This window comes from Nannobrachium achirus, assembly GCF_963921795.1.
Source record: "Nannobrachium achirus genome assembly, chromosome: 11".
NCBI classification, from domain to species: Eukaryota; Metazoa; Chordata; class Actinopteri; order Myctophiformes; family Myctophidae; genus Nannobrachium; species Nannobrachium achirus.
The window spans coordinates 28,139,576-28,154,140 of NC_137820.1; the positions used below are offsets into that span (position 1 = coordinate 28,139,576).

The 14,565-nt window shown below is 45.8% G+C and overlaps 1 protein-coding gene across 1 annotated transcript in view; it reads right to left on the bottom strand.

The window, feature by feature from the left end:
- The window catches only part of b4galnt4a (beta-1,4-N-acetyl-galactosaminyl transferase 4a), a gene marked incomplete at both ends in the record, with an annotated part of 477,817 nt that overhangs the window by 13,615 nt on the left and 449,637 nt on the right, over window positions 1-14,565 (bottom strand). The window contains 9 exons of the mRNA XM_080736977.1: window positions 1,576-1,729; window positions 2,302-2,647; window positions 3,603-3,708; window positions 9,219-9,418; window positions 10,204-10,593; window positions 11,545-11,684; window positions 12,251-12,537; window positions 13,007-13,205; window positions 14,229-14,470. Coding sequence (XP_080593103.1) covers window positions 1,576-1,729; window positions 2,302-2,647; window positions 3,603-3,708; window positions 9,219-9,418; window positions 10,204-10,593; window positions 11,545-11,684; window positions 12,251-12,537; window positions 13,007-13,205; window positions 14,229-14,470 — 2,064 coding nt within the window. The remainder of the gene's footprint in view (window positions 1-1,575; window positions 1,730-2,301; window positions 2,648-3,602; window positions 3,709-9,218; window positions 9,419-10,203; window positions 10,594-11,544; window positions 11,685-12,250; window positions 12,538-13,006; window positions 13,206-14,228; window positions 14,471-14,565) is intronic.

Below are 14,565 nucleotides of genomic sequence, written 5' to 3' on the forward strand. Positions count from 1 at the left end.
ACAATCCAACATGTACCGATGTCTCTGGTTCACATTGGCACATTTCACTCAGGGTTTTTCATCTCACTAATGTCACTTTGTCTGCTGACCTCACTCAGCAACAAAATAGCAGTGATCACCCCATGATGTGCACTGCAATGTAGTTTCAAATGCACTGCATTGCAGATGCTTTTTTTTAGAGTAAAAAACTAAAAAAGAAGAAGAAGACACGTGTGGCATACATGATCTGGGTAGATTGCCCAAGGAAATGTGCCAATCTCAACCCAAAACAAAGGTCATGCTTAGGGCTGTGTGCTGCATTTACCCGACCTGCTTGTCATTAATGCATACAAATATCTATGACCGATATTTTTATCAGATGTCCGGTAAATTTTAACCATGCCAGTTACAGTGATCAACAGTTTAAAACCCAGTTTAAAACCCTAGCACAATCTCTGAACGGTTATGCCGCCATGTAGAACCACTTTTAACCATTTTTTTACTTTGAAAATGAGTAATTTCCTGTGAAATACACGTTACAGCGCGGGCCAAAACACGAATACGGGCACGCGTGGAGGGGGGCCCGCGTGGAGGGGGGCCCCGGCCAGCTCTTTGATATTGACCCCCTTGCCAAAAATACTCTCGACGGCCCTGTGTGTGTGTGTGTGTGTGTGTGTGTGTGTGTGTGTGTGTGTGTGTGTGTGTGTGTGTGTGTGTGTGTGTGTGTGTGTGCGCGCGTGCGCGTGTGTGCGTGTGTGTTTGCATTTCTTGTGTGTGAGAGGTGGGGTATCACAAAAGGTCACATATAGCTGAATGAGGACGCTCCTCTTGAGTGGGACACTCTCAGGAGCGAGTGGACACTCCCCCTGTCTCTAGTGTGTGTAATGTCTATGTGTGAGGGGTGTGTGTGATGTGTGTAACTGTGTGTGTGTGGGGTGTGTGTGATGTGTATAACTGTGTGTGTGTGTGTGTGTGGGGTGTGTGAGGGTCAGGGGTGTGTTGTAAAAGCTCTGGGGTGTCAGATGGGTCGTCCGCCCAGTTGAATGAGAGGAGCGCTCTGGTTTAGAGCTGCTTTACTGCTGTCTGCTAAAGACCTGGACACCCTGACACGCCCTAGAGCAGTGGTGCCCAAACCTTTTAGCTCGAGACCCAAAAGAGAAATTTGACGTTTGCTCGTGTAACGGAGGTGATCCGAACCTCCCCACCCGGCTTCGAACCCAGGTCTCCCACGTGAAAGTCCAATATCTTAACCATCACCCCAAAGGGATATCCCTATGGAACGAGGGCAGAATATACTAGACTTTTGACGCTTCAGGCTGGGACTGCGACTCTCTCCGCCACACTCGGGACCTAAACTAGTGAAAATAGCAGATTTACAAGCTCACAAAGCGGGGCGAAGTGATCGGCTATTTTCACCACTTCTTCGACTTTTTTTTTTATGTATTGATGAAAATGTATAGATTTTCGGATTTACTTAATGAAATGCTTTTGAAAAAACACACACACACACACACACACACACACACACACACACACACACACACACACACACACACACACACACACACACACACACACACACACACACACACACACCTGGGCACCGTGCTCTCCCTGAGCGCCTGCTCCACGTCCATGTCTTCGCTCTCGAAGTCGACGATGATGATGCTGAAGTTGTCGTCCTTGGTCTGGTGGTGAAGGTCCTCCATGTCAGAGATGAACTGCTGCACCCAGCGGGCCTGGTTCTTCACTGCAGCACGGTGGCAGCACGCAGCAACACAGCACAGGCAGCACGGTGGCAGCACGCAGCAACACAGCACAGGCAAACACAAGTCAGCATTTTTCCATCTGTGTCATAATCCAGAGGCTCCCAATATGCACATCTTTCCACTAGACTAGGGCATTAATCGGCTGTTTTCACTACTTTTATGCGACAGCCTTGTGTGATGAAGCAGGTCTTTACTTGGGGAAAAAACGTACAAACTTGAAACTTGGAGATACAAGGTTTCTGCCCGACAGTGACGATATCGTCGTTGTCGGGTGGAAACCTTGTATGTCCAAAACCGTTCGTTTCGTATTTATAATAAAAAAAAAAAACGATTTAAAGTAGCGAAAATAGCAGATCTACAAGCACACAACACCTCGCGGTGCGAAGCGTTGTGTGCTTGTAGATCGGCTATTTTCACTATTTTTGTGCGACAGTCTTGTATGATGGAGCAGGGCTTTACTTAACGAAAAAAAAAAAAAACACATTTGAAACGTGGAGATACGAGGTTTCTGCCCCGACAGTGACGATTATAAATATTCCCCCGGTGAGCTCACCCGGAACCACAAAGTGCACCATGACGTCTCTCCTCCACTGCAGCATCACGGGCTGGCAGAGCAGGGGCTTAGCGTAGGCCGTGCCCCAGGGGGTGGTGGCACCGGCCCCGGGCACAGCAGCAGCGGGCCCCAGCAGTCCCGGCCCGCCCGCCGGGGCGGGGGGCCTGGTAGAGGGGAGAGGAGGCGGGGTGGTGAGGCTGGACGAGGCCGAGGGAACAGAGGGGACCGGCGGCGTCGGAAGCGAGCCGCCCACGGCGCCCGGCGGTGCGGGGTCCGTGTCCTCGGGGCTCTCGTCGCCCGCCCGGCCGCGGTGCAGCAGCAGGTAGATGTACTGGGAGAGACGCACCTGTGGAGGAATTCAGATCAATCAATAATCAATGAGAAAATGAGGAGACAAGACAATGTATTAAGTGGTGGTGGTCAAGTTTATGTAACATGATATCATGGACAGAAGTACAGTTTAACACTCTGGTCAGTGGTAAAGAAGTTCTGCCAAGAGGCACTATTCAGGGATCACATGCAGTTATACTGTACTCAAAGTACGAGCTGAACCATAACACGATAAGCTATACCAAAACAATAGCTACTCAGTCCTAGTGAGACATCCTGACTCTTACAAGCTATCCCATGTCATTCATGATGTATCATACGAACTAATAACGTCACACATTGTACAAAAGTCCACACTGGACAGTCCCTCCCCCTACTCCTGGATTGGATCCACCCCTCAATTGTCACACCTGTGCTCAATAACCACTCATCACTGGCCTGCTATAAATACAGCATGTTTTCCCTCAGTTCTGTTTGGCACCAGCAGCAACCACACTCCCTCTGAGAGCCCTGACCAGGGAGTCTCAGCAGGCCCTCATTATGATAAATGAAGTGAGTCGAATTGTTTGTACTATACGTATTGGTGCTTATATTATACTTATTGATTATTGTGTGCCTTGAAATGTTTCCCAGAGCACATAGAACTTAAGTATATGTAGATTTAATGTCACATGGTGTATTTATACTGTTAAATGTTAGTCACTTGGTGTTGTACTGTAAAGTGCTGTTTAATGGGAGAATAATTATGTCTCTCTTTCCTTATAGATAAAATCATAACCACAACCGTGAAGCCTTCATGACTCCTTGCCCTTCCAATTGCTTGTATGTGCAACGGACTAATAAAAGGCTTGAACGGACCATACTGTGTCATACATTCTGATAGATGTACCATGGTGATGACTACCATTCCTTGAACCAATAACTATTCTACACACATAATCAATCATGATAATATAATATCTACTACGCACCACGCTGCGCCCGCGCTCCATCAGCTCCAGCTCCACCAGGTAGCGGTTGCCGCGCGCCGAGTCGCGCCGCTTCTCCACGTTGATGATGCGCAGCAGGGTGTAGATGCTGTGACGTACAGACAGGAACAGGGACGTGCAGAGAGCGTTTAGAGAGGCAGGGGCATTTCTAAAAGGGCCTTTTGGTGATCTGTAGATCTGCTATTATTAAGGCCTAGAATTATTGAATGCTTTAACCAGTGAAAAATAGCAGGGGACTTAAAACAAGGACTTATAATACAGAAATGTCAACCTTCTGAAGTCAGAGTAGCTTGAAGTCCAGTGGGAATTTTCCAGTCAGTTATGATTTGGGTGCTATGGCATCCGCATGCTTTTTACACAATATATAGAGATTTTAGATGGATCTGTATATCGACGCCGTCGAACAGAAACCTCGTATCTCCAAGTTTCAAATGTGTATGTTTTTTTGGCAAAGAAAACCCTGCTTCATCATACAAGACCGTCGCACAAAACTAGTGAAAACAGCCGATCTACAAGCACACAACGCCTCGCGATGTGTGCTTGTAGAGCGGCTGTTTTCACTAGTTTAGTTGATTTTTTAGATGATAAATGCAGAACGAACGGTTTTGGACATACAAGGTTTCCACTCGACAACGACGATACATTCTATCAAAGACTCCCAAATATTCAAAAATAGTCAGCAGCAAATCTACAAGCTCACAATGTGTCCTATTACAATACGTATCGCTACAAGCTTATATCGTAGATCTGATATTTGTGCTATTCGCCGTAAGACAAAGAATACAAGGCTTAAGTTGATAAGGCAAAAATAGGAGACATCGTGCACACCGTGAGAAATGCTGTGAATCAGGGGCGTCAATTGGGTATGGCAGGGGTATGCAGCTGCCATACCCTGGGTCCAGGGGGAAAATAAAAGTTACTTTTAAATATAAATCCATGAATGTCTGTTCTGGTTATTATGTTGTTAAATTAGGCTACAGTAAAATAACTACAAATGCAAAATTTAACAAAATGGTCACTTTAAAAAGGTATTATAATTATATTCTCCACACTTGTATTCTCCCCATCTTGACAAAATGGTATATTCCCAGGTTCCGCAGGTCAGCTGCACAGGTGCAATGCATTATTGTTAAATGTGGCACGTTTACTAACATGCCAAGTTTAGCTGCACTTTTCCAGGCTGCCATATCCAGCCGTAGAAAGAGGGGGGGGGGGGGGAATGTACTTCTTAAAATAAATGTATCATGCCTGTTGCTAAGGTATGGCAACATGACTGGTGTCTTGCAGACACCAGTCATGTTGCCATACCTTAGCTTTTGCTGAACTGACGCCACTGTTGTGAATTTCAAAGGACGGAAATGTGAGAGTGATTACATAGACTTCTCACTCCGTCAACGGGTTTCTCCACAGCCGAGACTCATAGCGTACAACTTGTGTACGTAGGAGGTGTACCGCTGTGGAACACACACCGTGGCAAAACCAGCGCCATTCATTATTAGTCGAGGACCCACATGGCCAAAAGCTCAAAGAAAAGAGGGGTACCTGTGATTTTCTGCCGTACTTTTTATTTCAGTTTTATCTATTAGGTTGGTCATTAAGGTCCACAGAATGAGAGGCCTGCTCTGCCGGAAACATAGCGAAAAAAAGTTATGGCCATTTGTATATTCACTGTCCCATTGACTCCACTAGAAATATTAAAAAAAGAAAAAAAGTCTGCTTTAATTAGCATGTGAGGGGTCAAATTAGGGATTCTTAGTGATTCTGAATCCATTGCAAGCATTTGTTTTGCATGAAAAACATTCCTTGGGCAAGATATCAACCCCCCAAAACAGTCAAAAGTGATGAGTCATCACTTTTTTTCCACTTTTCACAGTTTTGGGCTGCCGAAAAGTAACCCAAGCAATGTTTTTTATGCAAAACAAATGCTTGCAATGGATTCAGAATCATGAAGAACCCCTAATTTGACCCCTCACATGCTAATTAAAGCAGATGTTTTTAATTTTTTTAATATTTCTAGTTGAGTCAATGGGACAGTGCTATACAAATGGCCATAACTTTTTTTCGCGATGTTTCCGGCAGAGCAGGCCTCTCATTCTGTGGACCTTAAAGGTCCATGAAACACAAAATCACTTTTTCTATAAATATATATTATATCAATGAGTCACTTGTGATAGGGAGCAGTGATATGGTTCAATTTGCCCATAGGCTTGGGGATTCAGAGCTTTCTGCTGTCTCTGTAGCTATTTCTGTGTACTTCCAGTTTCTAGGTCAAAAAGAAATATTTCGCGCCACTCATTAAATATTAGCTATCACTGTTCTGTGGTGTAACGTGACGTAGGCATATATAATTAATATTAACGTGTGTTTTACAGAGTCGTATCAAGGGGGGGCGTGGTTTCACTGTATGCTTGTTTCAGCCAGAGAGAAGAGCAGGCTCTGTCAACAGACAGTTACACTGTGTGGTGCCTGTGTTATTTTCCGTGTAGTGTAGCCTGTGTGTGTGTGTGTGTGTGTGTGTGTGTGTGTGTGTGTGTGTGTGTGTGTGTGTGTGTGTGTGTGTGTGTGTGTGTGTGTGTGTGTGTGTGTGTGTGTGTGTGTGTGTGTGTGTGTGTGTGTGTGTGTGTGTGTGTGTGTGTGTGTGTGTGTGTGTGTGTGTGTGTGTCGTGACAGTGCACGCACACACACAACGTCCACACACGGAAAATAGCAGATCTACAAGCTCACAACGCGTCGCGAAAGCGTCGCGTTGTGAGCTTGTATATTGGCTATGTATGTAGCCTAGCTAATAGCCGTAGAGCCGAAACCAACGTGTTTACATGAGAAGCTGCTGCTGCAACGGCTGTTAGCTAGGCTACATAGCTACATAGCAGATATACAAGCTCACAATGCGTCGCGAAAGCGACGCCCCGCGACGCGTTGTGAGCTTGTAGATCTGCTAGTTTTCGTGTGTGTGGACGTTGTGTGTGCGCGCGCACTGTCACCACACACACACACACACACACACACACACACACACACACACACACACACACACACACACACACACACACACACACACACACACACACACACACACACACACACACACACACACACACACACACACACACACACACACAACACAGCAAATAGCTATAGCGCTAGCCTAGCGTCCATTCTTCACTGGTTCCATGGTCCAGAGCTGGAGAAAGTGTGTCCATGGATAAAAGCTCAGGCAGCTTGTTTGTAAAATACCTGCACATTTTAATTGGTTACAGAACATGGAGTTGCCGAATCTTTATACTTTTTACACCTCCAATGGCTGGTTTTAAAAAATGTTTCTGAAATGGAAAAGCAACAAGTGCCCACTGCTGACGGCTTCGGTCTGTCTCTCTCTGATAGAACACGCATTACTCCGCCCCCTCCCCCCACAACGGCAGATAACCACGCCTACATTTTAGAAATCTTTTCATGTTCTGAAATCCCATAAAACAAATTAGAGGCGGGGTTTCTTATCCCTTTAATGACCAAACTAATAGATAAAACAGAAATAAAAAGTACGGCAGAAAATCACAGGTCCCCTCCCATTTTGGGGACTGGGTCCCCGACTATATGTCTGGTGACTCAGTGGAGCGTGGGGGACATGATGCATTATCATTGGGAGGGAGGAAAGGCAGGGGCGAAAATGTCTAAAAGGGCCTTTTGGTGATCTGTTGATCTGCTATTAGGCCTAGAATTATTGAATGCTTTAACCAGTGAAAAATAGCAGATATACAAGCTCACAGCGCGGCACCGAGTGCCGCGCTGCGAGCTTGTAGATCTGCTATTTTTGAAAAAGTCGTGAAAATGTGTGCAAATCTTTGAATATATGTATTTTCAAAGCGAACACACACCGCGGCAAAACCAGCGCCATTCATTATGTCTGGCGACTCAGTGGAGCGTGGGGGACATGATGCATTATCATTGGGAGGGAGGAAAAATGAAATAAATCAAAGAGTAAAGAGAAAGGCTGATGGCCAACAACAACAAGCAACTCTATGCTAATGTAACACAGCGGGGCTTGGTGTCGTACAATAACACCAACTGCAGCAAAATGCTAATCAGCAGTGGTGGAAAGTAACTAAAAGTACATTCACTTAAGTACTGTACTTAAGTACAGCTTGACTATATGTCTATTTCCAATTTTCAATACTTTTACTTCTACTCCACTACATCTCGGATCCAAGTATTGTACTTTTACTCCACTACAATTATTTGAAAACGTTTTAGTTACTAGCGTAGGCTGTATACGGTGTGTGCGTTGCTGCTCGCCAGTGTTGTAAAGTAACTAAGTACATTTACTTAAGTACTGTACTTGAGTAAAAGTTTGAGTTATTTGTACTTTATTTCCAATACTTTTACTTCTACTCCATTATATCTCGGATCCAAATATTGTACTTTTACTTCACTACATTTATTTGAAAACTAGTTACTAGTTACTTTGCAGATATAAATTATGATATTAAAAACATACATAAACCACTTTAGCCGTATTTTATACCTAAGCTATTTGAAAATAGCCGAGCTTGTCGATCTGCTATTTTCAAACATTTTGTACTTTTACTTTTGTAACTTTAAGTACATTTTGATGCCAATACTTTTACTCAAGTAAATTTTAAATTCCAGACTTTCACTTGTAACTGAGTAGGCCTACTTGCCTGGTTGCGGAGGTACCCCCAGGCAGTCGAGCCTGGCTCCTGACTGGCACGCATGGAATGTAGGCTATACGGTGTGTTGCTGCTTGCTAGTGAGCCTGGCTCTTTAGTCGAGTGGTAACGAATACGATTTACAATTTAGGCATTAAGCAGACGCTCTTAATCCAGAGCGATTTACATTAAGCAAGGTAAAACATCAATACAATAAGCGAAGTAATGGACTGAGAGTACAGTACAGTAGGCCTATGGCATTAACGACTTGTGATATTTGCAAGTCGACTCGACTCAGTAAAAAGTTGAGTTGAAGTCGACTTTATCGTTTAATGACGTCATCACATCACACACGACCCCCCAATTATTTTGGGGGGTCCCCAGATGATTAACTTAATGTGAAACATTGTTTTTTCACTCAACTGTAAACAAACCAACATAAAGTGTAAGTGTATAGAGGGTATCTTCACATTTCTAAAGTGCCAATTTAAGGACTTTTTAATACCTCTAAAACGACAAATTAAACATTGTCCAAATTGTCAAATATATAGAGGCAGAAATTGCATTTTTTCAACTTCGACTTTCGACTTTCTCTGGTGGGAGTCGACTTGTGTAATGAACTTGTGACTTGTGATGACGTCATTATTTGACTGAGTCAGTCAAATAATGACGTCATCACATCACACACGACCCCCCAATTATTTTGGGGGGTCCCCAGATGATTAACTTAACGTGAAACATTGTTTTTTCACTCAACTGTAAACAGACCAACATAAAGTGTAAGTGTATAGAGGGTATTCAACTTCGACTTTCGACTTTCTCTGGTGGGAGTCGACTTGTGTAATGAAGTCGACTGAGTCGACTTGTCGACTTTTTTGTCGTTAATGCCCTACAGTACAGTAGTTCTCCCAGCACCAGCAGTGTGTCTTCTTACCCGCCGTTGCGCTCGTTGAGCTTCTCCATGTACTGGGCCAGGACATCCACCACCTCGCTCTCGGCCAGTTGCAGGTTGCCCGACACATTGCAGCGCAGGTCGTTCCAGTCGGAGCGCAGCAGCTCAAAGTCCATGGGGTTGACGGAGAAGGTGCGCTGCCAGTTGATGCTCTCCTCCGCCCAGCCCGGCCTGGCCTCCACCTAGAGATGAGATAGATGGATGGAAAAGAACCTTATTGATCGATCGCACGGGAGGAGACGTTCAGTCGCCAGAGGCAGCACAGCACGAGCAGTTAAGGTACAGATGCAGACTAGAGTAAGAGAGGTACTGTTTTTTAAATGACAAGGAGAACTAAATTGAGTAAGGATTTGGCCGCAGACTAGGGCATTAACGTCTGCCTGTTATCCCTCCTATGTCAATACAGCATGCACTTGTGGACAAAACCTTATCCAACTAAATCTCATCAAATGGTGGTCCGTCTGTGGCTCAAATGTAGAATAATAATAAAATGCATATTGTAGGACAGGGGTCTTCAACAGGGGGTCCGCGACCCCTAGGGGGTCCTCCAAATCTTTAAGTGATAGAAACTTGTTTCTTCTTTTTCATATTAACCACTTGAACCCTAGTGTCCATATTCTGGAAACTTTAGCAAAACACAGAGGATCTAAGCTCACAACGCCTCGCAGCGGCAAAGAGGTTTGGCGCAGAGGGGAAAAAGAGCAGACTAAGTACAGAGTGAAAGGTCAAGTTTATTAAGTATTGACGGTTCAAGTGGTTAAATATCTAAAAACACACATTGACATGAATGCAAAACACACTGATGATTGTGCTGTCAAACGATGAAACTATGGAATCTATGAAAAGGTAGTGGGGGTCCACGCTTCATCTCTCTCTCAGCTAAGGGGTCCCTGGCCTGAAAACGTTGAAGACCCCTGGTAGTAGGAATAAAAAGCACACAGTCCCAGTGACATTAACAGCATCCCACCTCCTCATAGCTGTAGTCAGACATGCCCCCCTCCTCCGGCTCCGCTTCGTGCTCCAGGTCCGGGTTGATGGAGCGGTTGGTGTCGGGAGGGGGCGGGGCCTCCTCCTCCCGGCCGCCACGGTCCGAGGGGTCGGCGTCGGCGTCGGGCCGCTGCTGGGATGTTTCCGTGATGATCTGGGACGTCCTGAGGTAAGAGGTGACGCGCGCTCCGGCGGCGGGCGGCTGTGGGGGCGGGCCGTGTCCCGTGGAGTTCAGCTCCAGCGGGGTGACGGCGGGAGGAGGACGGGGTGCTGGGGGGTCTCTGTGGTGGTGAGGGGGCAGCGGGGGGGCCTGGGGGTGCCCTTCTTCTCTGCCGGGTGCGTCGGCGGCCTCTCTCGCCGGCGGCTGTTCCTGCTCGGGGACGTGCAGAGAGAATGTTAGAATTTCTAAAGGGGCCTTTTTAGTAAAAAATAGCTTACCTCCAAGCTCACAACGCGTCGCTTCGACACATTGTGAGCTCGGAGGTTGGCTATTTTCTGTGCTTGCACACTGAATACTAGGGCATTCACCAAATATTCGAATATTCGAATATCAAAGTCACTATTCGACGTTGTTCACCGAAGTCGAATATTTGCTTATTTTTCTTTTTTTGATTGTTTTCTCTTTAAAAAATGTATAGTTTATAAAGCTTGGCTAGATAGGAAGTCATAAGAATGAGTTGTCAATGCCCCTGGTGGATGAATTTGTTAATGCTCTATACAAGGGCTTCTCAAACCTTTTTAGGCCGTGACCCCCAAAATAAACATATTTGAACTGGGGACCCCCACCCTGACAAGCACTTGGAATTGTAGGTATTACATTTAATGTGACTCGGTTCCGTAGATAAATAATGTGAAAATAGCAGATCTACATGCTCACAGCGCCTCGCAACGCGAGGTGTTGTGAGCCATGTTCGCTTCTTGCTTACTTAATATTTGATAGTTTGACCAGTCCTGTCGAATATTCGACTATTCGAATACTTTGAGGTTGAATAATTCGAATACTAAAAATCACTATTCGTGAATGCCCTACTGAATACTGGCATCATCAAGTCAATACTGGAGATGTGGCGTAACGGCATGGATTTCTACACAGAGAGGGCAATTCTTTCGACATAAGATGCTGCCTTCAAGATCAGGAGAGTATGGACGAGGCAATTCTTCTTGAACGCCGCCTTCAGGTATGGCAGGGAAAGAGGGGCATTTGCATTTTCTTTCACTTATAGTAAAAACTGCATTCATGGTCTGGAGAGGGCACTTTTTACAGGCGGATAAAAGGGCAGGGGGCTCAAGCCCCCTTTGATGTCTATGTGTGTGCACGTGCCTGCTCCTGCTGCTCCCCTCCTCTCCTGCTGCCTTTCTGTGGGAGTCTCCCTGGCGCCGCCCTGCTGGCCGCTCTCTGTACGACCACGCCTGCCGCCGCACCCTGTTTGCTCTGCGTCCCGTTTCGTGGCGGGGTCTTACCTGTGGTGGGACAGTAATAGAGTATATTTACTTGAGTAGGCGACTGTACTTATGTCAATCTTTGGAGCAGAATTTTTAAACGACAATACTGTATTTGTTGTCACTTATACATTTCTAGGAAGAGACTCCTCTGACCCAAACTTACAAAAGTGTATGAATTAAACACTTGTCTTAAGCCCTATTTCAAATATAGTGAATATAGCCGACCTACGAGCTCACAAGGCGTAACAGTGTGACGCGTTGTTAGCTTGTAGATCTGCTATTTTCACTATTTAAAAAAAGTCTCCCAATTTCTCACAATTGCTGAAAAAACTTCGCGATTTGTACTTTTGAATGCTTGAGTATATACTTGTGGGGTGCCCGCTGACCTAGCGGTCCAGGCGCACACCTCATAGGCTCTGATGCCTGACAGCGTGTCGCGGGTTCAAGTCCCGATCCGGACGACCTTTACTGCGTGTCACTTACAAGCATCTCTCTCCCCATTTCCTGTCAGTCTAACTGTCCTATCAATCAAGCCCAGAAACAAATCTTAAAAAATAAAAACACCACAGGGTCTCTATAGTTACCCTCTTTCGCAGGGGGTTTGGGCCAGAGCTGGGGGGCGCTGACCAGCCCCCTGCCGCCCCCCGCCTCCCCCCCTGCCGCGGCGTGCTGGGCTCTGGAGCCCCCCAGGTTGACCAGCCTGGTGGTCTTGCCCGTCTGGTAGAGGAAGACCCCGGGGAACACCTCCCTGGGGTGGCGCGCCGCCCTCTCCTCCCTCCTCTCCCTCTTCTGCTGCTCCCGCTCCCTCTCTCTCTCCTTGGCCGGCCGCGGCCGCGTGATGTAGATCTTGTTCTCCTCCTTGTTGCCGCGGCTGTGGAATTTTTAGACGATTAATCGTCGTACAAATTATTGCGATTTAATCGAGATTTAGCTGTTGTTCGGGCATTGAACATTGGAATGTTTACAGTATGAATAAAAGGCTATGTAAACAAAAACCTCACTGGTCAGATAGGCTATGATAAATAACTGAAATGGCCTCTACAGAAATTACTGACATTGACTATATCAAGAATCAAAATAAATAATGTACCATGTATTTAATCATATTGCCCTTTTTTGTGTGTTCTTAGTACGATCTACAGTACAAGTCACAGTGTGATGAGTTGTGAACATATAAATCGGCTATTTCCGCTAAATTTCAAAACATTTGAAACATTTTCAAAACAGATGAATTTCCACAGGAAAAATATTCTGACAACTACGCCAAAACAATTGAGATCATTTTGATTAACTCACGACTGGCCAAAATACGATGTAATAAAATTGTAACAGGCTCCTACTTGTTGCCGGGAAGCTTGTTGTTGATGTTGTCGCCAGCGGCGCCGCGCAGGTGTTGGCCCATGTTGTTGCTGTGGGCGGAGTTGCTGAGGATCTGCTTGGCGCGGCTGGTGAGGACCGACAGGGAGGTCTTCTGGGGGAACAGCAGGGACGACTTGCTCAGTTTGGGAGGGGTCTCGGCTCCTCTCTCTGCACCCGGGCCTAGGGATGGGGCCGCAAAAGAAAACGTCATGTCACAGTGGCCAAAATAATGGCGATTAAACGATAATATCACAATATGTCCATGTTCTAGACGTAACATTAGCTAAAAAAATAGCAGATGGACAAGCTCACAATTCAATTCAATTCAAAGAAGCTTTATTGGCACGAGAAACATATACATTTACATTGCTAAAGCAAGGGTCAAAATAAAATAAGACCAGTTTAAAATGGGGAACATATATACAGTTGGAGGGGGTACAGCATTGTGTAAACAGAGCTATGTCGCATTGTGACATTTTATATATCCACAAGTTTCCAGCGTCCCATCATGCATTGCACAGATTGCCTGGCTCCAGCCCATAGACCCGCTGACGCTATTGTACAGAAGGTGGGTGTGGGTGTATACAGGGTATAAAGCTTTCATTGCTTTTTCTCAATACAATTTAAATCAGTGTTTCTCAACATTTTTTCTGCATGGACACACTTTTCATGTCCCAAGAATCCATGGGCACACCAACATAATACGGGGGTGGAAATATCGTCACTGTCGGGAAGAAACCTTGTATCTCCAAGTTTCAAATTTGTAAATTTCTTCGCAAAGTAAAGCCCTGCTTCATCATACAAGGCTGTCGCACAACAGTAGTGAAAACAGCAGATCTACAAGCACACAACGCTGCGAGGCGTTGTGTGCTTGTAGATCGGCTGTTTTAAATCATTTTTAAAATGATAAATACAATACTGGCTTTCAAGCAGTTTCAAGGGGCACACTTGACCCTTCTCAGGGGCACACCAAAGGTCCCCAGGCACAGTGGTTGAGAAACACTGATTTAAATAGTATAGAAATTCAGATTTAAAATGCTCACAATGCAACACAATGCATTGTAGTAGATCAGCGATTTTGTGACAGATTTTGTATAGAGTGAAAAAAGAACTCCAATAACTCCACCTCCATAAAACATTTTTTTTCTTCAGTTTTTATCACAATAAACTGTAATAACAGCGATTATGTTCCATGATCCCTACCTGCTGGGGGGCCTCCTCCTGCGCCTGCTCTCCTGGCCAGGGAGGGGCCCAGCTCTGAGGGGCCGGTGCGGATCCAGGACAGAGAGCGGACCCCCGCGCGGACCACGCTGTCCGCCTGCGGGTGCAGCACCTCCTCCTCCTCCTCCTCCTCCTGGCTGTCCCCCTCTGGAGGGAGAGGAGGAGGTCCCTTCCTCCTGGAGCCTGGAGGATGAACCTCTCGGTTCCTCCTCCCCACCATAGAGCTGTGTGGGCCACATGGACAACATGGAATACATCACTACCACCATAGAGCTGTGTGGGACACATAGACAACATGGAATACATCACTACCACCATA